At 39.6% G+C, this 24497-nt stretch overlaps 1 protein-coding gene across 1 annotated transcript in view; it reads left to right on the top strand.

Moving 5' to 3' along the window:
* The window catches only part of cacna1bb (calcium channel, voltage-dependent, N type, alpha 1B subunit, b), a 178134-nt gene that overhangs the window by 77900 nt on the left and 75737 nt on the right, over positions 1 to 24497 (top strand). The window contains exons 7-14 of the mRNA XM_042509241.1: positions 10014 to 10117; positions 12847 to 12962; positions 13077 to 13166; positions 15752 to 15841; positions 17337 to 17558; positions 17642 to 17754; positions 17904 to 18016; positions 19634 to 19765. Of these exons, the coding sequence (XP_042365175.1) occupies positions 10014 to 10117; positions 12847 to 12962; positions 13077 to 13166; positions 15752 to 15841; positions 17337 to 17558; positions 17642 to 17754; positions 17904 to 18016; positions 19634 to 19765 (980 nt within the window). The remainder of the gene's footprint in view (positions 1 to 10013; positions 10118 to 12846; positions 12963 to 13076; positions 13167 to 15751; positions 15842 to 17336; positions 17559 to 17641; positions 17755 to 17903; positions 18017 to 19633; positions 19766 to 24497) is intronic.

Below are 24497 nucleotides of genomic sequence, written 5' to 3'. Positions count from 1 at the left end.
AAAATGCAGAGTACCTCTCCCCATCATTACCATCCTGCTCCCTCTTCTACTTCTTCCCTTATTGCTTCCTCTCTGTCGTCCTCTCCCCTCCTCCACGAGTCCACGTCCCAGGGTCCTGTGGTCTCCCAGCAGCTTATGTAGTGGAACGAAGCACCGCGGTTTGCCATGTTATTCTTCAGCTGCAGGGAGCGGTGACAATGAGGACACATTCAGACTGGCAATATGCCTCAGATGGTATGAGCATTTTGGACCATGAAACACAAACCAGGAGGTCCAGTTTGACAGCCAATCAGACAGAAAGACACTTTTAATTTTTAAACCATAAAATATTAATATATGAAAAACTGCTCGGAGCCTTGAAGAGACACTTTTATGTGCATGATGCAAAGTCAGTGTAAAGGCAGAAGAAACTTAGGGCATGATCAGACTGAGAGCACACTTTGTTCATTTCAATAATACCACTGCATTGGTTCAGCGAAAGTCCTGACGCACAGGGCTCTGCTGAACCTGACTCAACTGTTGCTGCAATGCAATGCAACATCATCAGGCAACACACTGCTTGACCCCGATAAAGTCAGAAAGATAAGTGACATGGTTTGATTTTAGTAAAATCCAAGGAAAAGATACGGAGTAAATCCTTTTTTTTAAATCAATTTTAATTTTTCAGTTTTCACAAGTTTAATTGATTATTTATGTAGGAGCCATTCTTGATTTAAGTACATGTAGTATACTACCTGTCCTTTAGGTGTCACTTTTGTAGTATTGGGTGTGTATAAATATATGTGGGAACCATCATGCAGTGACAGGTGTGTTGCTAGACGGAGGAGCACAAACTGCTGAGAAGCTGAGGTGATTGGACAAACCTCGTCACACAGAATTCGTGGCGATGGGTCAAACTTGCATTAAACAGGGATTTCACACATTAAAAAACTCCTACATTTTATTTCAATGGTCTCTGACATCACAAGTTTGAGACGTACTTCTCTGGTTTCTGGCTTTGAGAGAGAGTAGCTCATCTTCACAAATTTTGATTTAACTTCCGTCGGCCATGGAAATAATAATATATTTTATTTTTTAATTTAGGTGGCGTTCCCTTTTTATTGTTGCAATTGCAACAGCACATCATCCTGCAGGGGCTGTAAATACTATACAAATCCAATAAATATTTATTTTTGGATAGTCCTGGTTGTTTTGAAAAAGGGTGCAATTCATATTTGAAGCTAATGAGACTCTTTGAGAGGCTCACTAATGGAAGAAGCAACAAAATGCAGTTTTTGGCCTGTAACTAAATTATTAATGCATTAACTTTGTTTCCTGTTTCATAATTAATGATGTCACTAAAACCTGTAATGACATGTCCACACCAGCTCTGCCTCCTGCATGTATTTAGTGTTGTTTTTGGTTTGTTCTCTTGCGAATGTGTTGCGGCCTGCACAATGTAGAAACAAACTACAAGTGAACTATTCTGTGCTGGATCCTCAACTTTCATGAGAATAAATGAGTAACATACAAGGTACAGGGAACTCATGGTGAGGCACTTGGCATCTGTTTGATCGTAAAAAGTTCTGTGTTGTCGAGAGACTTTCCTCCTCAGAAAAACAACACATTACCTGCTGTGGTCGTGTAAGCAATTAGTAATTCCTGCTACATGATGCAATCCAAGCCTTCACACCCAGTGAGGGAGCCTGGGAAGGAGAAAATGTCACCAAACTGAGTCGACGCTCCTTCTTGATGTTTTAATCGTGAGGAGAGCAGGGGAAGAGGGAAAGGAGTGCAAATGAAGAGAGATTTCAGCTTATGCTAATGATCACAATGTTGCCGGCCGCTGCGGAGCTTTTGACTCAAGCAAAACATCCTCCCATCAGTGTCGTCTTTGGCAGCTAAACCCCTCGGTGGATGTTACAGATATGCAACTCCAGAACGGTCGAGGCAAGATTATGCTGGAATCTGCATCCAGATGTTCAAACTACCGACGCAGAGAAAAATAACGAGCGTTGTCCTTCCAAATTATTATGTCATGTGCTAGATTTTTCCCTCCTCACTCCTCTACAACCACCAAATTTCTCCTGTTGTGATAGTAACAGTCAGCATTCAAGGTGAAAACTGGATCTCAATGTGAACGTGACAGATTCCTGAAGGCACGATCGCACTTTGTCTTTCCCGGTGTGATTTTTGTTTCTCAACAGTTGCACACGATAAATGATCTGAAATTTCTGCTGGGCCTGAACAGAACATGCCGTATCATTTATCTCTGTGCAGCACAGAACATGTTCACCTTCGTTTTCACCTTGAGATCCCATTTTAGATATTGTTGCAATGCTGTCACCAGCCGGCTGCAGCTAGATCAGATCTGACTTTTTTAATTCTGACGTCATCCTCTCATTGAAGTTCCTTTATGTCCTGCTTTGGTCAAGGATAGTGGGAATGTTGGGGATTGGATTGCAAAAAGCTACTTGGTTTAAGTTAAGAAGAGATCATGACTGTGTTGGTAGGAAACTGGAAAAGGTTAGTGGTCTCCCAAATATCGGCCCTGATAATCAACCTCAAAAGCAAGACTTTTACAAAACTCAGTCACCATCATTAAATTAAATATTTATTAGACCTAAGCATCATTTCTGAATTTTTGTGACAACCCTTAATTTTTCTTTTAACATTGTGTATGGGTATAATTCTCAAAGCTGCAGTATTTTTGTATTGATTTTCATAACAGACTCTAACTTCTATTTCATTAAAAAAAAAACCCAAATATTTAGGCCTAATTATGTACAATTTATCTTACGAGACTTTCATCAACCTCAAAAGCAAGACTTTCACGGCTTTTACAAAACTCAGTTGCCATTTTATCCCACCATGCCCATCTGTCTCCACTCTACACTCTCTTATAGCAGAAATGCGATGACAGTGATCTACAGTAGACAGCAAAGGCTTGCACTGATTCACACTGTGAATGCTGTTTTAGCTCTGAGACAGTCAGCGGGGAAGTGACACCGTTGTAGCAGCAGCAGGATGTGTGGGTGGTTACTCAGCGTTGATAATGTGGCAATCTTAGTTTCATGCCCTGTGATTTTATTACATTTCCTCTGTCTGTCCCGAAGACCCGACGGCTGCCGTCAAATTAGACGCGGCCCTAATTACCTCTGCTGTGTCATGTTCAGAGTTTACACTGAAGAAATGTACCCGTCCTTTTTATTGTAATCGCATGAGATCATAAACTTTAACAGTATTGTGTAATATTGATTAAAATCTTGCACTGTGGCTTCTCTCTGTTGAGATCTGAGTTTGTGTGGTTTAATATGTGTGTGAGATGCTTGGGGGTCACAGGCACCTTTTCGTCTCACTTCATTAGAGCCATGAGAATCACAGAGGCAGGTGCACCCTGACCTTGTCAAGGTGACGTCTTGTGCTTGTCAAAATCTTGTAAAAATAGAGCAGCTCAGAGAGACAGTTAGACACACAGTGAACATTCAGTTGTGGCGGTGTGTGAATCCTTGAACCTCACTGGATGGACTCAAGCTTACTGAATTATTAATATCAAAGTGAGCATGAAACATGCAAGTGATTCTGTCTGTGTTTGCCCGTAGCACAGTATTTCTTACTTATATGGACTTATTTTCATACTTTTAAATGGACTCACAATGCCATAGCAGTGATGATTTTTGAATATTTTGAATATTTTTTTTGTAATTCTTTTTTTTTCCATTAGGGGGCCTTTTGGTTACAAGTGAGTGGAGAACTAGGCAATGCAGTTGCAAGTGTAGTTGAAAGTTTGTGACCCAGCCAACATGTTGAAAATAGTTGAGCCAAAACTCAGCACTGCCCATTGGCAGGAGAAAACCTTCTGACTTTACAGCTAAACAGTACACTAAAATATATGAAAAAGAGAGGCAGTAAGAGCGCTTCTGGTGTCCCTCAGACCACTGGTACTGATGAAAGGATATACAAAAAAAAAAAAGTGGTTTAACAGATCCAGATCCAGGCACTGGATGGTTTGAAAAGCATAAGAGCCCTTTAATTCGTAGGGCTAAAAACATTAATAATACACGTGCATTGTTGGTATATATGATGGTGTATTTTTAATGTTTCTTGGTTATAGATTTCTTGAGTTCCTCCTTTTTTTGAAGTACACCAAAATATGTTTCTGGAAACATTTGAGATATAAAATAAACAGTGTAGTAACAGATTCTTGATTTGATCAGCACTGCCTAGTTTGACCGTTGACACAGCTGACAGCTGCGTTAGATCCTCTTCTCTGATTGGTTGTTTTTTGATCAGTTTTGATGGATTCTTGCAAATGCCATTAGAAGCAGAGGCAGAGGAATATGATTTCTTTTTTTTCAAGGATTATCTGTGTCATGTACAGCTGTCAGGATGACGCAACTAACATGACAAAAGCATACTTTTATTAAAGTTACCAACTTCAGCTTTAATGCAAGGGCCTGGAAAACAGACTTCAGCCTTTGGGACTCACTGAGCACTTTGTGTCCACATGTAAGTGAAGTCAAACTGGCTGATTAAGTATCACTAAAATTAGCCTGCGGCAAATTAATTCACCTTCAAAGGAGAAGAATAGTCGACTCTGGGAGAGATGATAAAAGCCTCAAATTCAATTCAAACTGTTTTGATATATTCCTCTTCTTCAAGCAGCTCTCTGAGGACCTTTTGCACTCTCTGCCACCAGAGCTGTTGAGCACAGTCAGCGCTGCTTGTGAGAGTTTCAGGACTGTAAGGAGCTGCAGAATTGATTCAGAGTGGCTGTCTTCATCTCAGCAGGCTTCCCTTGGCATCAGAGAAAATGTGTGTGTGCGTGTGTGTGTGCGGCAGCACTGTAAGCTGAGAGTGGGAGTGCACTGTCACACCACAACTGCATGATGCATGACTCCAAATTATGTGGCAGTGTTTGCTTTTTCCTCACTGATCATTCAGAGCAGTCAGCCAGCGATGACTCATGGGAATAACAGAGGTGGAATAACGATATCAAGTAAACTTATATAAAAACATCAAGCTCAGTGGATTTAAGATTTTTTTTTTGTGATAACAGGCAGCTTTTTGAGGTGTCATCGTTTTCCCCCATCCTGCATGGAGTTCAGTTTTCAGTCCCATTTGTGATTTTTTTGTACTGAAATAGTTGGTATGTGGGCTTTCAAACAAGTTTCAAATGCCATTTGAATTAGCTTTCATGTTGCATTAATAATAATTTTGAATTTCTGAATAAATAGACCTTATACTCATAGCTAGATTTTACTCTAGTATTTGTTTTCTTCTGTCATGGCCTTTCACTTAAACAACATATGTGGTCATTAGAAGTTTTGCTAAAGGCAACATAGTGTGCATCAGCAGTTTTGTAATGAACTAAATTAGTGTAGCCAGTGGCCTTGATTGCCATATGCCCTGTATTTGCTCTCTTGCTGTGCACACAGTGTGCTTTAATCTCATTGCAAGACTCCGAACCCAGTGCACTTAAAGGTGGGGTGGAGATAGTCACTTGAAACATTGTAGGATTTGATGATCTTTACATACAGAAATATGTGAAATACAATATGAAAGCTGACTTTTCCATCTTTGAATGTGTTGTAATATGCAAAAGCGATATCAGAAAATGTGACAGTAAAAATGATAAACTGTAGGTGCATTTAATCTGCCTGTTCGTTCTTGATTTTGACCTCAACCACGTAGGAGACTAGCTTTTCATGGCCTGGTGCTGGAAATGGCCATGGCCAGAGGCATTTTGTTTTTGGCCATCCATCCATCTGTCATGAGCGCAATATCTCAAGATTGCCTTGAGAGAATTTCTTTAAATGTGACTCAAATGTCCACTTGGACTTAAAGATGAACTGATTAGGTTTTGGTGGTCAAAGGTCAAGGTCACCATGATCGTGCATCCCTCTCATTCTTGTGCATGGGATATCTAAAGAACACTTTGGAAAAATGTCTTCAAATTTGGCTAAAACATCCCCTTTGACTCAACAATTAACTAATTAGACTTTGGTGGTCAAAGGTCACTGTGACCTTGCATGTGTCTCATTTTTTGAATGCAATATCTTAAGATCTTGAGGCAATTTCCTCAAATTTGGCACAAACGTCCACTTGGACTCAAGAATGATCTGATTAGAGCTTGGTGATCAAAGATCAAGTGTGACCCCATAAAACATGTTTTTGGCCATAACTCAAGAACTAATGTAGCCTACTAATCATGACAAAATATCACACAAATGTCTAATACGTGTGTGATGACATTTTATACCCTAAAGATGAAAGGTCAGCTTTAGGGTGACATCATAATATTCAGCGTCATAACTCAGGAACAGTAGGGGAGACATTTGATTAGGTACTGACAGAAACTGACTAAAACTGTGCTGACTGTATAGAGTTGCTGTGCTATGTATCTATGTTTTTATGTTTAATTCTAGTTGGTGGAATGTTTGTATATTACGCATTAATATCAGTTGACGAAAGAGCCAAAATGAGTTTTTTTCATAGATTATAAAGTAGCAGATTGATTGAAATGCATTAAAAAATCTGCAGGTTTGAAGGAAAATTCAGAGGCCTTGCAAGAAACACACACATTTCAGCCTAAATACATGTATTAAATGTAAATGGAAACACAGATGTGTTGGCCTGAAGGTGCTGGAGGCTGTTTGTAATATAGAAAACTGGATCACACCTTCCTCCAGAAGTGACATATGATAAATTGAAGTGATGGATGTCCTTCTATGATGCCCAGAAGCCACGACATAGGTCTTCTCTTCTCTTCTCTTCTCTTCTCTTCTCTTCTCTTTCTTTTCTCAGGAATGTCAACAGCAGTGGTCGTTTCCTGGTTCACATCATAGATGTCAAACAAAATCTGACATGCTGGTCTTTACACTGAGGCCTCTGTGGATGAAATGATAAAGTTGTCATGCCTGACACTTTGTTCCCCAGTTCCCCTTTTCTGTTGGGTTATTGTGCTGATGTCATTATGGTCTGATCCCAGTCTGATCCCAGTCTGATCCTTGTTCTATTCACAGCATTTCACAGTGACACTCGTCATTTATGTTCTCAGTCAAAATTGTATTTTTGCACTGTTTTAATGTGAAACTGTGCAGAAGTTACAGTAAGCAAAGTCCTCTTTGCAAAAAACAGAGTTCAGAAAAAAGAAAAAACATTTTTATGTATAAAATAAAAAAATGGAAAGAAAAAATGTGGATAAAATGCAAAAAGCTGTTGATTACGCTGTATGTTGTAGTAATGATAATAATAACTTTAATTATATAGCACCTTTAAAAACAGAGTTTATGAAGTGCTTTGACAGGAAAAGCAAAAGCAAAAACGGGGTATTCAGAAGGAAAAATAACAAGAGAAAACAGACAGACCTCCCGAATATAAGCGAGAAAAACAAGGGTAGAGTTAAGATTAAAAAAAACAACAAAAAAAAAATTAATAGAAAGAAAAACTAACAAACAACAAAAGCAATAAAACCACAAAATAAAAGGAGCTAAAATGAACAAAAAGTAAAATAAATAAATAAATAAATAAATAAAACAAAACTTAATAAAAAATAATTAAATGATAATGCTGCAAATCAATTTTTAACATCCATTTTCAACTCAAAGTTTTAATTTTTACATTTTTCATAGTTAAGGTAATTTTCTTTTGGAAAAAAAAAACCAAAAACAGTCCTAAATGTCCTCACGAGTAGAGCAAAATCAGATTGTGTGCTCCATTGCATTTAGCTTGTACAACCCCTTAAATCTGAGAAAACAAGCAACTTTCAGAGACTTTACTGTGTTTTAGAAATTGTAAAACATTTGCACAAGCTTAAATGAACTCAGCCTGAGCAGTCAGCTAAAGAATTAAGGCCACTTCAACAGGAGAGAAACGTCTTCCCTCCTCACCAGCTGACTCTGGGACTGAAAGTTGATGCAGCTTCATTTTCTCCTCCACACCAGGCATCCAGAGCTCCCCAGAGGCAAGACAAGTAAAATATCTGCTGCCGAGGACAGAAAACAGAGCTGATGTTACCTCAATCTGAGCACAGATACCAAAAAATACCTAATTTACACAGATTACTAGAAGAAAATGAAGACTTAAGGAAGGAGCCAGAAGATGAGGAGATATTCATGTTCTGTTCATACAAAAAGAATTCCACAAAATGTGAAGAAGAGGACACAGAGAAAGACCTGTAGAGATGTTGGACATGCGGAAAAATAATTGATGGCAAGCGACAAGCTTCAGCCAGCCATTTATCCTGGTGTGTGGGCTGCTGCTCCTCTGACAGCCGAGACAGAGGGTGTGCTACTGTATACGTGTGTGTATGTTCATCTCACATACGCGAGCGCATAATATAGATCTCCAGCCTGCTGATTCAGCCGCCCAGAACCTCCCATCACAATTACAGCCAGCGTGTGGCAGCGCTTCGCCACTGGCGTCTGCAAAATGTCACTGTGCTTAAGACAGCCCATCAGTCGGCAGGTCTGTCCCCCGCTAACAGGCCGCTGTGTGGGAGCGCTCTCAGACATGGAGGCTGCTGATCCATACACTTACCAGGAACGTTTTTGGCTTTCATTTAGCTGCTTCAGTTTCAGTGTCCTGCTCTTGTGCACACGGTCAGCTGAATAGAACAGAAGCATCATTAATGTTACTAGTTATACATGTGCTTTTCCTGCTGTGACGAGTCAAAATATCTGCTAGAAAAGACAGTGAGGAAATCCAAACTTCCTCCTATACTTTAATTTAGATTAGATGATCAAATGTATGTGGACACCCCTGTGCAAATACTTATAGTTTCAGTGAGGAGAGATCTTTTCTCCACAGAATACAAAGATATTTTTGACAAAAGCAATCAACCTTTACCTTTAACATGACAATGCTCAAAGACAGGTCCAAAATGAAACAGTTTTTCCAGTCTGATTTGGAAGATCTTGCCTGCACAGAGTCAGAACACTGACTGTGAACCAGGCTTTATGGCTATGTTTACATGCACACTTTTTCTCAATCTGATTGAAAGCAATCTGATTGAAGACTTTGGGTCAATCATTTACAAGGGATGTCCTCTCATAATGGACGCCATCAAGCAGCGTATTATAGGGCTGTGACAGGTACTCACTGATGCCGCCCGTCCGCGAATCATATTGCCTCACAAGTTGCCCCTTGGTGGTGTATCATACCACCACAAAAGGTGACTTTTGATGTCGGTATCTTACGTCCAAATCACTGACAACGTAATGGTATTTTGACATTTTCGGAATAAGATGGGCCTGAAATAATAACTACAAGCAGCAGAGAGGAGAGCAGTTTTTAAATTTGACAGCAATGATATGATTGGCTCAGGGGGATCGTGGCAAAATCTGGTCCACAGCCAGCTGTTAGAGGAGAAGCTGGAGTGAGGCAGAGATTTCTGAATGAATTAAGAACGTAAAAAAGTTTTCCAGTCTGAATTTAAATATCTGCACGTGAGTGTGTGAATAGGCGTGTGTGCGTGTAAGCCATTTAACCAACCTCCAGCCATGACGGCTCGTATTGAAAGACTGAATCGTCACACCTATTTTTCTGTGGACAATTTATTGAAAGTGGATGTTTCTGAGCTGTAACTCGTGTTTGGGCCTGATAGCAGCCTGAGCTTCTTGTTGGTGGGAAGCTCACCGAGATGATGGAGGGCTATTTAAATTGCTTTTTTGGGTGGCAAATTGAAAAGTTGTCAATAGTTTTCTAATGAGACAAGTTGGCAGAAGTTTTTGTTCAGTCCGATGAGTTTGTAAAACGTGCATTGTTATTCACAGCTGTGTTTCGGAAGTGGGATGAAACTAATTTAAACTACTTCAGCTCAAGCTGGATCATTCAAAACAAAATTCCATTTAATTTTTATTAGTCCATTTTCATTGGCCATTTCTTAAAAATAAAAAGTCTTTCTAACTTAAATTAAGCATCCGAAGAAAAATCAATCATATATTTAAGTGCTAGGTGTAATTTGTGTGATGGCTTGCTTTTAAATCAATCTCCTGACGTCCTTTCTTTCCTTCTTTTCTTTGTGTGTCCAGACCAATGATGTAGCAGGAAACACCTGGAACTGGCTCTACTTCATCCCCCTCATCATCATCGGCTCCTTCTTCATGCTCAACCTGGTGCTTGGTGTCCTTTCCGGGTAAGTCAGCTCTTAATACATACATACACATATTCCAGGATGCCCTGTGCTCACTCAGTATTATGTTGAATTCATGCAAAAAATCCTTTTTCTCGCATGCATCTGGTGAACAAAGAATCTGAAAATGGAGAGCTGTATTGTCTTAATTGGTGGTCTGTGTTATTTTTTGACTTTGGTGAATCTGAAACACCAAAGTCACACAATAACACAAACAATTTAGTGATTAAGGCAGAGGTAGACCAGCAGCTCTGGTGTTCAGAGAAGTTAAATTACTGATTTTGTTGATAGATAAGTTTCACTTTGTCAGAACAGGCTGTCTGTTTGAGAAGTATTAAGCATACAACTGGAAAAATAAGACTAATATATTGCACAAGTTGTGTTGAAAATTTGTAATATCACCTATGACTCAGTTTTTGCATTTTATTTTCACTAGAGGCATGCAAGTTAAAAAAAAAAAAAATCTTGCACTCAATGTAACAGCGTGAGTAATTAATATGCAAACCATCATTTGGGTGATAAAGTATTCCTTTGATGGTGCATCTGGAGGCACCTCTGTATTGGCTGCTTCCTGTGGCCGTTTTACTGTCTGTTTGATTTAAACTCAGCTTCTGTTCTCCAAAAAACACGCACAATCAAAGATTAGGACTTCAAGGCGATATCCTTATTGCCTACAATGAAGAGCAAGGGTTTCTCATGTCTTATGAAAAAATGCTGAATTGAAGGTGAATTTGGGCTAATCAACAGATTATTCACTTCCTCATCATCATCTAGATTCACTCCTTTATTCTCTGTCTCTCATGATGTGTCTCTGTCATTGTCTCGTGTCATGAAAATGCTTTGCTTTGTTGCGTTTTTCACCCTGATCGTCTGTCGCTTGTACTGTTATTGCCCGCCTCTCGTTTCATCAGTTACATTTTTACTAAATACATATTTTGTAAAGTATTTCATCTTATATGCCTATCTTTCTGTTTGTAATAAAGAACACTAAAGTTTTGCTAACTTCACCAGAAAATGTCAAAATCAAATGTTTCTTTTGCTCACGTGACAGACCAGATTTTGTCTGAAGTGTTAAAGAAAAGCATTGTTTTTCATCATCACTGGGTCATTTCAAGAGTGAGGTGATATTATCAAATTTAGTAAGTTTTTAGCATATAGATCTGAGAGTAATCAAACTACTCATTTAAGTCTCAGCAAGAAAACAAAAACAATTCCTTAAATCCACTTTAATCTGTTTATTTAATCTATAAATTCTTTTAAAATGACTTTCTTTAACATATCACATTTTAAAAAGCTCATCAAATTGTATTCTTTATAGATTAAAAAGTTCAATGGCCAAAAACACCTCTGGATATATGGCTGCAATTAAATAGAATAAACTTCCAGTGTCTTTGAAACTGACTAAGCAGAGATAAATTTTAAGCAAGCTTTGAAGAAATTGTTAGCAAATAGTCTCTCATGATAGGGACCTTGCAAAAACGAATTTAGTGTTATTTATTTAGCCATTTATGTCTCTTTTCTGTTTTGTAGTTATGTGGACATTGTATTTGTGTGTGTCAGTCTTGCCCGACGTGGCGTCTTGGCTCTCCAGAGAATAAGCTTTTTGCTTTATTGTGTAATTTAATCCTCAACAGCAGCAAACGTATGTGGTAACTATTTTCACGTGAAACTGTTTTTATGTGTATTTTATGGTCGTATTATAAATCTATAATCTGTCTTTCTAAAATATATATTGCCATCTCTATTTAACATGACAGCTAGCATGCTGTCATATGTCCTACATGTGATGCATCTGTTGGTCTGTCACGTCAGTTCATCACACTCCACTGCTGTTTCCTCTGCATCCACACATTTCAGTGCCCATAGGTTTCAGCTTCAGCTTCGCCGACGGCCTTTTTCCTCTTTCTCGCCCTCAAACAGCTGCCCTGCTGTCGTTTAAACTCCTCAGATGAACATTTGAACCTCTATTTCCATGATGCATGTTTCACAAATGCGTTACCAGTCATGACAGCTGGGCTGGTGTTGTTTTCACCTCGTGTTTTTGTTAATGTGTCCTCACTGATAAAATGTGGTCCTGGAGTTACCTATTGTTGAGGTGCTACTACAGAGGAGAGACTTTGGAAGGTGTTTTTATGTGTGTCTGCCTGTCACTGGACAGATTTTAACTCTGTGATAGTTTCATAATGCAAGATGCAGTCACAAAATTTTACAGATGTGTAGCTGAGACAGCGATGAAGGTGAGTTTGAAGATGGGTGTGGTCCGAGCGTTGGAAGTAGGATTGTAAAAAGAAAGGAAAAGGCCTCACCCCACTTTACGCCTTGGTCCAAATTAATTTTAAGTTGCATTGACTCTCTCTCCATTTTCAAATCTCAACTTAAAACACATCTTTTTGAACATATTCAGTTTTATCCCTGTTCGGCTTGATTCAGTCACACTAAACTTTTGTACATATGATTTTATACACTGTAAGTTCCTGAATTAAATTCTTCCTAAATTACTTGATTTGTTATTATTATTGTTATTATTATTAATATTATTATTTATTGCTGTATTGCAGCTGAGGTGACCGCCATTGCAAGATCCTGTTTGTTGCTGTGAATGTACATATGCAGATTCTCTCCTGGCAGATGTCGACACGGAAAAAAAAAAGCTTTAAATCCAAGTTGCCAAAAATGATAAATGTCTATTTATTCCCTCTGGGTGAAGAAATCATCTGTGTATGTTTCAACAGAGAATTTGCCAAAGAGAGAGAGCGTGTGGAGAAGAGGCAGGAGTTCCTGAAGCTCCGGAGGCAGCAGCAGATCGAGCGAGAGCTCACCGGATACTTGGAGTGGATCTGCAAAGCAGGTTAGACTCATCTCTGAAACAGCGTGAGAGCTCGCATGAATGTGTTTGTTGTGTTAGAAAAACATGACAAATTGATAAAGAGTCCCTCTCTCCTTTCTCTCTCTCCTGCTGCAGAGGAGGTGTTGCTGGAAGAGGAGGATGAGATTGCAGAGGAGAAGTCCCCGCTGGACGGTGCGTGGTACAAGAGGAAACAAAACCTTCCAGGTATAAAAAAAGGCCGAGTATCTGTTGCCCGTTTTAACATGGTCCACCACCACATGAGGTACAATTCATCTTTTCCAGCTAATAATAGATTTTCCAGCATCAATGTGTTCTGCATAAATCATCGGTCATGACTGTGATCTGATTCACTTTTATTTGTGGAGTCGAGATTTTAACGAATCTCAGTCATAAAAGACATACTGTACTGGTATTGTCCAAAGAGTCACAGGTGTTCATTAAGGGGGGGCAGTCTTTGTATACATGTATAGTTTTGAGCTATAGGTACAAAATTCTTGCCCAGGAATCAGACAAAACTGCAAGCTCGTGTTTTATTCGTTCTGGCAGTTGCATCTGGTCTACCTCCCGTTCAAACAGATATCCAGCAGACCTTGCCCTGGTTCGGGCACACATTAGATCAAAGCTGAGTGTCTCATTCAGTATCTACAAAAATAAATGTTCACAACTATTTGAAAAGCTAGTTCAAAACAGCTCATTTTGAGGATAATAGCATTTCTCAAGATGTGTGTGGGCGTGGCAGATCATGTTTTGATTGACGCCTCTTTAGATCCCACCTTTCTTAACTGTGCCTCGTCTCCACAGCAGCCATGGAGCTAAGCAGAGTCGGTGTGGTACATGGTCTTTCTGTTCCAGCCCTCTGATTCTGGGTGCATTTGTAAATCCAATCTGACACACTCCTCTAAAATCTAAGCACTGTTGTTCAAAGCTATGAAGTGTTCTGTTTCTCCATGAATTAACAAACAGTTAAGTTCATTACACAGTCACTCAGTTGGGTGCTTTGCTGCTCCTTCTCCCCAGACAGAGTGTCCAGAGTTCGCTCTGACGCTCCCAGACTGCCGTGCTCTGGATAACTCAACGGTACATTTCAACAGTGCTCTGAATTTACAAAGGGTCCAAATTTTGGCAGAGTGCACTTTGACACTGCTAGCGACCAGAGCTCCCAGCTCATTCTGCGGCGTGGGTCGCTGGACTTTTGCTGCAGATGTTGGCAACACAGAGGACAGCCAATCACTGTTCATCTGCACACACTGTACGCACTGCTGTGACACAGAGCTGGTTGAATATCAGCTAACTTTAAAACCTTTATTCACAAAGAAAGATGGGTTTGCCCCATTTTCAACAGGATCTGGTAAAACTTTAATTTACTAGCTGACCTTTGTGGTTGCCAAAAACATGGTGGTCAATGAAATTCCTTGTTTCATTGCCCTGATTGGTCCGACTCGGAGGTTTCAGACTCATTCACAGTTGTGAATGGATGTCACGCTATAGAAATCCTATGTTGTTTTGATCACCTGTACAGCCAAAACAATTCAGTTTTGTTGAGTAAATCTCAGTGATTAACCCTTTAATTCTGATTAATTCATGGAAAATCTTTTCTTTTACTTTTCTTCAGACTTGAATATATACTTCTTTTAGTGGAGTCAACATTCCTTTATAACGTGTAATTGCATAATGTGCTGTTTGTATATTTAGTGCTTATGATCAAGTTATTTCAGTAGTAATCATAGTTTTTAAGAGGAATAAACTCTCTCTCTCTCTCTCTCTCCCTCTTTCTCTTACTCTTTCTCTTTATTTCTCGTACATGACGTCAGTCCACCAGGCTTGGTGTGAAGGCAAGGGTTAATTAGTGGGATTTACAGCTTTAGTCTGATTGGTTTTCTTAAACTAAATTTACTATATCACGCTCCCCAACACACACACACACACACGCACACACACACTTTGAAATTTGCTAGTTAACAGACACACACACTGAAAACACATCCATGCTGATGATTCCAGTAAAGTGACAGCACCCAGCGGCCGTATTTTCTCAATTAGTTTCATATTGGGGATTAAAAGTCTGAGTCAACAGATGTAGAAAAACCACTCTGATGTTGTTAGAGCAGAAAATATGCAGTTAGCCTTTGTGAGATGAATGACAGGTATGAACAGAGGAGCAAAGTGCCAATCATAGCTGACTGACTGAGAGGGGATTTGAAAAATCTTTGTTTTCTAATTATTCATCGGCTCTTTTTCCAATCTTTGGACATAAGAACTTGAAGAAATTTAATTGTGAATATGTGAATTTAGTAGTACTACTAAGTAGTTGTGTGTTTTTCTGTGGTATATTTTAAATATGTTTCACCAAAAAAACTAATAAAAACACCTTTTTGTCATTGAGTGAAGTCCTTAATGTTTTATCATACGATGAGTGGAGCAGTCTGCCAATGCAAGAGGCGTTGTAGATCTCGAGAACGAGCCCACCACTCCGGTGACGCGGAGCCGGTCACGTGACGAACACATTCATGTTGCGCCGGCAGTTTTTCATTCCAAGGCTGGCTTCAACAGGAAGGCAGAAAATCTCCAAATGAAAAACATGATTGATGCCTGCTATTCATAGTTTCCAATTAACTCACCCCTCCACTTTACCTCTTACACACACACACACACACTTTTGCACATATCCTGCAATGGGATGAGGGGTGCTCCATTGAAATGCACTTTAAAAGCAGCACCATCACTGCATTGCTGTCACTACAATATTATCTATATGAAGACTAATTCATGATCATTTTTTTCCTTTACAGTCCTGAAACGAAGCAAAGCCAAGAAAGGTAAAAACGACCTGATTGGTGCTGAGGAGGGGGAGGATCCTTTCGTGGACATCTCCTCCGTTCGTAAGTCTTTTTCTCCACAGCCATCAGCACCTCACCTCTGACCTTCACATGCTGGCTCTTCACGGAGTCGACCTTTACAATAAAAGCCACCATAAAAGCCTGTCTTCTACAATGAACATAACCATGTTCAGTGACTCTCCAGTCTCCATTTATGAGATTTGCATGTCACGTCTCCTCAACAGTATGAAACATGTTGCTAGATATCTCAAACAAACATAAAAATGTAAATTACAGAAGCAGATTCAGCTCCGTCTGGACGTGAGACTTAACGCTGTTTCTCCTGGCTGCAGAGGCATATCACCTTGAGGGAAAAGAAGTATAATTAACTTTTCTAATTAGACTGTTACATTAAAATAGCAAGAGAATCACCTGCAGCACATTAGAATTAGACTTTTTAATATTAATGGACTTCATGGTCTCACACAAAGACAACATGTAATTGCTTGTCTGTGGGTTGGAAAAGAGCACAAGCGTGGTAATTGAAACTATTTTGTTGCCTTCACTATTTTTTTCTTTCTCTATCTCATCTCATGACTGTTTGCCGTAAAATTAAGTGCCAAGGGAATAAGATGCAGTCAAATTTTGTCTCTCATCTCACTTGTTTCGCACATGACGCCTGCAGTGCTGCTGCACGGCACAAATGTAATAGGTGCATATTTTTTAATGAGCATCTGCGAAGAGAATTCAGGGAGTGTTTAGGTGATTTTACGCTTTTCTGTCTGTCCTTTGGGAAGTTATTGTTACTTTTATCAGTTGAAGTTTTGGGCACAAGCATCTTTCAGTGCTTGTTAGCAGATGTGAAGTGGAATGGATTTCTACCCATTAGGAGTCTGGAGCAGCATGGATGTGTTTTTATTAAGAGAAATACAGTGTCAGCAGGTGGAGATGGAACAAAAACTTTCATTTCTGTAAAGAAAATAGTTCCAAAAAAACAACAATATAGGGCTGCTAAAATATTAATATATAGCACTTTACTAGTAAAAAAAAACATTAATCAGACAGTTCATACTAGTTTTGCATGCTAGGACTATTTCTTGATTGGAAGAAAGGCAGGCAGGAAGGCTGTTTGGGCTCCTCAGCCAACTAACACCTGCTAAAAGCCAGTGTAATCTCAATCCAAAAAGAGTGCTGAAATTGGACTCACCCTGAACTAGATCAGTTGAACCACCTCAGTGCAAGCAGGGTCCATAGCAGTTCCAAAGAGAGCAAGAAAATTTTAGTAGCATGCACAATAGAACAAAAGGACGTGTTTGTTTTTTATCTATTTTGTCAGAGTATAATGAAAACCATCTGTAGATGTATGCATGTGCATGATAATATATATTATAATTCTGATCTTGATGAGTTGGGTGATGAAGGGAATGCTGCTCATCACAGTGGCGAGAATAAGACAAAGAAAACACACACGGTGATTCACTGTGAAAACTGTGAAACAATGTCAAATAATTAACCGTTGCACACATTTCCTCTCTCACCTCTTCATCGTCGCCTTCAGCTCCTCCTGGCTCTCCGTTCGGTCGGGCCAGCGTGAAGAGCAGCGGGAAGATGGACAGCTCCACTTACTTTCGACGTAAAGAGAAGAGGATCCGGTTCTTCATCCGCCGCATGGTGAAAGCGCAGAGCTTCTACTGGATCGTCCTGTGTCTGGTGGGCCTCAACACAATGTGTGTGGCCATAGTCCACTATGACCAGCCTGACTGGCTTACCAGGGCCCTCTGTAAGTCACAGAAATACACACTCGTCCCCCCACACACTTATTGATGTTGATGGCCTATAAAACCCAGTTTCTCTTGGAAACAGACACAGCAGAGTTTGTGTTCCTCGGTTTGTTTCTGACTGAGATGAGCTTGAAGATGTACGGCCTCGGAGCGAGGAATTATTTCCACTCCTCCTTCAACTGCTTTGATTTTGGGGTAAGTTAGTGTTAGCCATGACTCCTACATAGATTTTTATTTGCTAACCAGAAAAGCTAGTTCTGTTTGGATGCTCCAGTCTTATCTGGCTTATTGGAAAAGAGCCAAATACAGCAGGTGATAACGTTATCCTCTGCTCTCCTCTCTAGGTGATTGTGGGAAGTATTTTCGAGGTGATCTGGGACATGATTAAACCAGGAGCATCATTTGGTATCAGTGTGTTGAGAGCTCTGCGACTGCTCAGGATTTTCAAAGTCACCAAGTGAGTTCAATTCAAAACACACACATGAAACAACAGACACTTAATACATTAGGCTTACGTCACAGAAAACTTCAACTTTATCATATTTTAGGGCTCTTTCTAAACTTCCTTGTCATGCTTCTATTGACCTACAGCACTGACTGTGTTTTGTACAAAAAACAGTCTTTACTGTATAATAAATAAGCCAAACAGTAACACACACACACACTTTTGCAGTGATAGAGGTATAGTGGTGGTGATAGTGGTAGTGCCAATATGCAGGTCTTTTTAATGTGGGAAACCCATAGAAATAGCCAAAAGACTCCATTCCCATTACAAGTAAACCAGAGCTGTACATCTCTACAGTAGACAAGTTCCTCCTCAAATTCCTTTTTGTTTAGTTTTTACTGGTGTGTGGTGTTTAGCATCACAAACCTGTCTGACAATAGGATTAATAAACAGTTGATAGCATCATGGAATCCAGTAAAAATTCGACTGGCCTGCACATTTCTTTTATTATAATCTTTTTCTTATTAAGTGCTGTTGCGCTGGTTTGGACAAAGATGGACAGAACTTGTGGTAACCAGTCATTGCATCATGTTGTAAAAGGCAAGAGAAATTATCATGTCCACCCAGATGTCCATCACATGATTTCCATCACATGAAACAATTGCAGCTGATCGAAGCTGATAAAAACATACAAAAATAACTGCAACTTCAAAAACACTTTTACCCCTCAGTATGGGTCACATTCCAAAAACACTAATAGTTATGCAGCTCAATAAATCTTTTTTCACAGCAGATATTTAGGTAGTGGTTTGAAAAGCAAAGATGTTTTCAATAACATTAATGATAGCTGCATTCCACTAAGAGGAGGCCCTGATGTTGTGCATGCTTGCTCACTGTAACACCTTACTGGAAGTGAGCCAAAATCAATTTCACCTAAGCCTTTTCTATTATGGCAAGTCAAAATGTCTGCTCTGAAAGAGGTTTAGAGCATCTTTCATTGGATCCTCCCTGCCTCCGAATGTCCCACATCTTTCAAATCTCACACCCCCACTTTGAAATGCAGGTTGTCCCGGCATTGGTTTGACCCAGGCTGTATTCTTCAAAACAAGGAAGCTGAACTTCTTCACTAAAATCGATGAGTAAAACTGATGGAGTTCAGCTTTACTTACTTAAGAGAAAACATTCAAAGCATAAAACCAAATTGAACCTGTGGTCCAGGTTGTTTACGTAGACAATGTCCTGAATAAACTGACTATCAAACACATGTATATCTAAAACCAATTGTACTGTGTATGTATACTTCTTTTAAGATGCTATATGTTGGAGATGCGAGGTTTTGATGTTGCAGGAGCATCACTTTTTCTCACGGCTTAAATCTTAATTCTTTTCTCTGTGAACTGACAATCCTATTAGAGTTTGATGGCAATCCTTTTATTGCATTAGATTAGCTGTAATCCTGTGATTCACTGAAACTGGCAGCTGTAGACCCTGACGCATTGATTTGTTTTATGCCACCTACAGCTCATATTGCCATTTGTTCTTCTCGTCCCTCCTGTGTTTTGGTTGTTTTTGTCTTTGTCTGAATCTGTTTGTTCTTTCTGTCTCCATTTGCTCGCTGCTTCCTCTCAGATATTGGAACTCTTTGAGGAACCTCGTGGTTTCCCTCCTCAATTCCATGAAGTCCATCATCAGCTTGCTCTTCCTCCTCTTCCTCTTCATCGTGGTCTTTGCTCTGCTGGGCATGCAGCTCTTCGGTGGACAGTAAGTAATCTCTTTAACATGCGCTTCTCTCTGACAGCTCTTTGCTCCCCTTTACATCCACGGACACACATGTACACACACACACATCCGCTCCTCTTCTCCTCTATGCATCTCTTCACCTGACCCTCCTCCGTGTGTGTGATCCCTGGCCCGGCATGGCGGTGGTGACAGACGTGTCGACGCAGCAGGTAGCTGGCAGAGCAGCAGCACTGACTGTGGCCCTTTGATATCACTCCCAGCAGGAGCTCCATGTCTTCTAATGGCAGGAACACCTCATGATTTGGGGCTGGCTGCAGTTAATCAAAGGCCTGGCATCCAACCCCGTCTGACTCAGCTCACACACACACACATACTATTTTGTCTCCCCACAACAACAGTCTTTAGATATATCTGTGTCGTTCTTTCGTCTGCAGCCTATTAGTGTATCTTAGCCCTATGAAACCTGAGCTAGTCTTTGCAGTTTTGTTGCAAGGAAGGAAAGAAATTCTAAATATAAGGATAATAACGTTTTTTAGAACTTGAGTTGTATTTTGTTACCTGGGTATGAAAACACACAAAGGATATTGCTGCAGTCGATACATTGCTACATTGATGTCCAATGGGAGCAAAATCACAAACAGGTGTTGTAAACAAGCCAACAGCTTATCCAGATTACCTACACCGATTTATTTAGATGTAAAAATGAAAGCGAGCACACCTGAGATGGTGTTAGTAATCCCTCATTGCACTGGAATACTGTGTGCATAGCTACGGTAAATACAGAAATTAAACCAGGAGGTTGATCAGTAAGCAGTAATGGATGTTTACAAGGGAGCGTTTTGGCAAAGACAGACACAAAAAAAATTCAAGCCCAAATTGGAAAGCCTAGAACAGCTTTTGTTGCACTGAAGCCCATCTGGAACCCAAAGGAAATACGCCAAAACACTCCCGATATTCAACACCAGCGTTAAATCAGTGCTGCTCTGTTTATGTGGTTCAGAAGCACTGAGGAAAACAAAATAATCCCCCCCCAAAAGTCCAGACCTTCGTCAACAAGTTCCTAAGAACTATCTTGAAGAAACATTGGCCAAACATCATCAGAAATGAAGATCTGTGAGAGAAAACAAACCAAGATAGAGAAGACATACAGATAAGAAAAGGAAGTTTATTTGTTAGGATTCCCAGAAGCTGTGCCCTAGATAAGTGGTTCCCATCTGATGGGCCGCGGTCCAACAGTGAGACTCGGGTCCATTCTAAGTAGACCTCAACTCATGAACATGTCAAGTTAATAAAAAACACACTTAATTCTATAGTATGGTGTTTTTTTTGGCACAGAGCTTTTATTTTGAAGTGCCCTTTCTTTTTTCTTATTACAGCAACTTCTCAGAAAATTTGACCAATCATCGTAGTTTCCTCTGAGTTTCACCAATCATATCAGTCCTCTGCACAACATCACCAAACTTACTGCTTTCTTTCACGTTTTAAAGATACAGACGTGCAGCACAAAGGTCTCAGAGTGCAAGGAAATAGCTTGATGGTTTTCCCATAAGCTGGTTTAAACCAAACTTAATGTGTGTAATCAAGATTGATCAATAGATAGATAGATAGATAGATAGAAAAATAGAGATATGATGCTTGATAATGTTTTTCATGATGTGTTCAGTGCAATCAATTAAAATGCAGTTTTTATTAGTAAGAAACAATTAGCCTATCGTTGTTTGAAGGAGTTTTTTGTCATAGCAATAGAAAATGGAAAGTTGTGTCATAAATGTGTATGAATGAATTTGAGCTTGTTCAAAGGTGGCATAAAAGAGACATGTAGGTAGGTAGGTAGGTGGGAGGGTCAAAAACATGGATTGGCAATCAACCCACCACAGACTGGCTTTCTTGTAAAAATCAAGAGGAGGTAAATCATTTACTGCAGGTATGGCTGCAGGAACAGAGATTTTGCTGAAATGGTTAGTCTATACCTGTGTCCAGAAAAAAGGGGGTTGGGGGTGGGGGTAGGATGATTTGGGTCATGTGTGACCGTGAGTGCTTTGTGGATCAGGGATGAGGTGACACAACATGATAGGCTGAAGGAAGGAATAACTCAAAGTTTGCTTGCTAAATGAGTTATCCTTAAGAGTTTATTCTTAATCGTGACTGTAGCATATGGACAAAGCAGATGGAACTGTCCAGAAGAACTGGCTCAGTGATGCTACGGCAGAAGATGGGTTTGGACACATTCGTGATTAAATTTATGGGTGGCTGTAAGTCTCTGTCGACAATGCTTGTAAACGTCCATGGTAGACTGATTGAAGTTTAAGTTATTGTCGAGTTTTGCCGAAGTATCTGAGAGACTCCTTCAGTGAAATATAATGGTTTATTAAGTAGTTTGAGACTGTCAGACTACAGCATTGGTTGTTGAGCTATGACCCTTTTATGAATAAGTTGTAATCAGTAACTTTAATGGATAATATTAAGGAATTCAAAGACCTATGTGAAGCACTGAATGTAGTTTATGGCCTCTGTCTGCTTTTGCATTAAAGGGTCTAACCAGCTTAACAATTTTGTATGCAAAACATAACAGAAAATAGCTAATTAATTGTTTATACAATGTTTAAAAAGTTTACACATCAATATTATTATTATTATTATTTTAAAAAGGGGAAAGTGTTAAATTTCTATTCTAAATGGGCAATGGGTTTTTTTGGGAGATAGAGTTTGTAATTTGGAAAACTAAAGGTCATTTTTAAAAAAAAAAAAGAACATAAAATTCTGTAATTTTAGTCTAGAAACATTAGAAAATAGCAGTCATCTGATTTTTCCAAAAAATATTTACATGTGTGTGCCCATTTCAGGGTTAAGGATTGCTGAAAAAATAAATTACCTAATCATGCAGATGAAAGGAAATTTGACATCAATATGAGATTAAGGATTCTTAAGCTCTTCTAAGGGAGGTTTGACTGCCAGTTATTGGTGCTGGAATTCATTTATAGAAAAACACTCACTGTTTATGTAATTGTGCCTGTGCAGCCAAGCTTCATAAATGTACTGAGAGTTTTAATTTGCCTCTATAGTCCGTTTTATTCAATTTCTTTAATGTGAAACAGTAATTAAAAAATGTGTAAAAAGTTGCATTAATGTGATGTGACTATACGCCCCATTTTCAACAAGATATTTTGAGATAATAGATGTGTTTCTACACACTGAGCCTTTCAAAGGTGAGAATCTGCACTTGATTTGATGAGTCACTCGATTAAAAATAAAACTTTATTGAAAGCGTTGACCTCAGGTGGTTTAAGTGTTCGGTCACCAGTGTGTGTTATTATCGTCACCGCTGTGGCAGGTAGCGCACACTCTCAGATGAAATGCCACTTTCACATGAAGTCACGTCTCCTGGGACTGAAGGCCTTCACAAACACCACAACTGGATGTCTGTAAAGCAGCAGGCTGTTGCCATGACGCCGAGCCTTACATCAGTCTGCGCCATCATTAGCCTGGCATTAGTCTCTGCTGATGGACAAGTGTGAGATGAGTCTGACGTCCACATGGTGCTCCCAGCCAGCCGAGCACATGAGAGCAGGCACGCTGTGCTCTGCTAATAATGGCCGCACTAACATCCATGCATGTTTGAGGTCTACATTTTCATCTTAAAGTCTAAAAATGTACACAGGGTGTCAGATAATTTAATTTCTTGAGTCAAGAATCAGGAGTATGAAAAAAAATAGGCACCCCACTGTTTTTGTGCTTGCAGATAATGTCACTTTTATTTTAGATAATTTGAATAGTTTAATGAAAAAAAATAGGCACTCAACCTTAAATAGAAGATTAAATGGCTTGTTAAGAAGACGAAGAGAAAGTAGAAATGCTTTGTAAATACCCGATTTTATTTTTGGCTCAGAGATTATGTTCCTGCTCTCAAAACACCAAAAGTAATCTCCTGGTAAAATTGTGAGAATTGAAAGATAAACAGCTTGAGGCAGCGGACCGTCTCCCTGCTGAGGCTCATAGGACATCACCGACTGTTAGGAAAAAATATGTCATAAGCTCAAAGGAAACATTCAGGATTTACTGTAATAGAATAATGAATTTTTCTGGTTGCTGTTTTGTAGCTTTCAGTCTTAAAGGTGCAGATCTGACTCGTCACTTTGTCAGACACAGGAGAGACGGCATGTTATATTTTCAGCTCAGGTCATCTGTAGTGTGCAGGTTCGGTGCAACCTATTCGTTCTAAGGTCTAGGTCTAAAGCCAGGGTTTGCCACACCTCTATTTATTTTCGGCAGCCTGCTATAATATCATGTTGATTTTCTGTTTTTGGAGCAGCATCTCTCTCTCTCTCTCTCTCTCTCTCTCTCTCTCTCTCTCTCTCTCTCTCTCTCTCTCTCTCTTCTCTCTCTCTCTCTCTCTCTCTCTCTCTCTCTCTCTCTCTCTCTCTCTCTCTCTCTCTCTCTCTCTCTCTCTCTCTCTCTCTCTCTCAGTCACACATGTTGAGCGCAATGTTTAATAATCACTCCAAAAATGCACTCTGGCACAAACTGAACCGGCATCTGAATACATTAAAAAAAGCCACATTGCCTGTGCAGCTTGCTACCTGACCAGCTAATTACATATGCGTCAGCTAACAATACGATATGATATGATACGATACAATGCGATACAATGCGATGCAATATGATGCGATATGGTGCGATGCGATACAATGCGATACTACCCGAGATGATGTGATACGACACGATGCAATACGATATGAAATGATACGACTTAATG

This window comes from Plectropomus leopardus, chromosome 20 (assembly GCF_008729295.1).
Source record: "Plectropomus leopardus isolate mb chromosome 20, YSFRI_Pleo_2.0, whole genome shotgun sequence".
NCBI classification, from domain to species: domain Eukaryota; kingdom Metazoa; phylum Chordata; class Actinopteri; order Perciformes; family Serranidae; genus Plectropomus; species Plectropomus leopardus.
The sequence above is the reverse complement of the archived record's forward strand: the minus strand, read 5'-3'. Positions and strand labels throughout refer to the sequence as shown.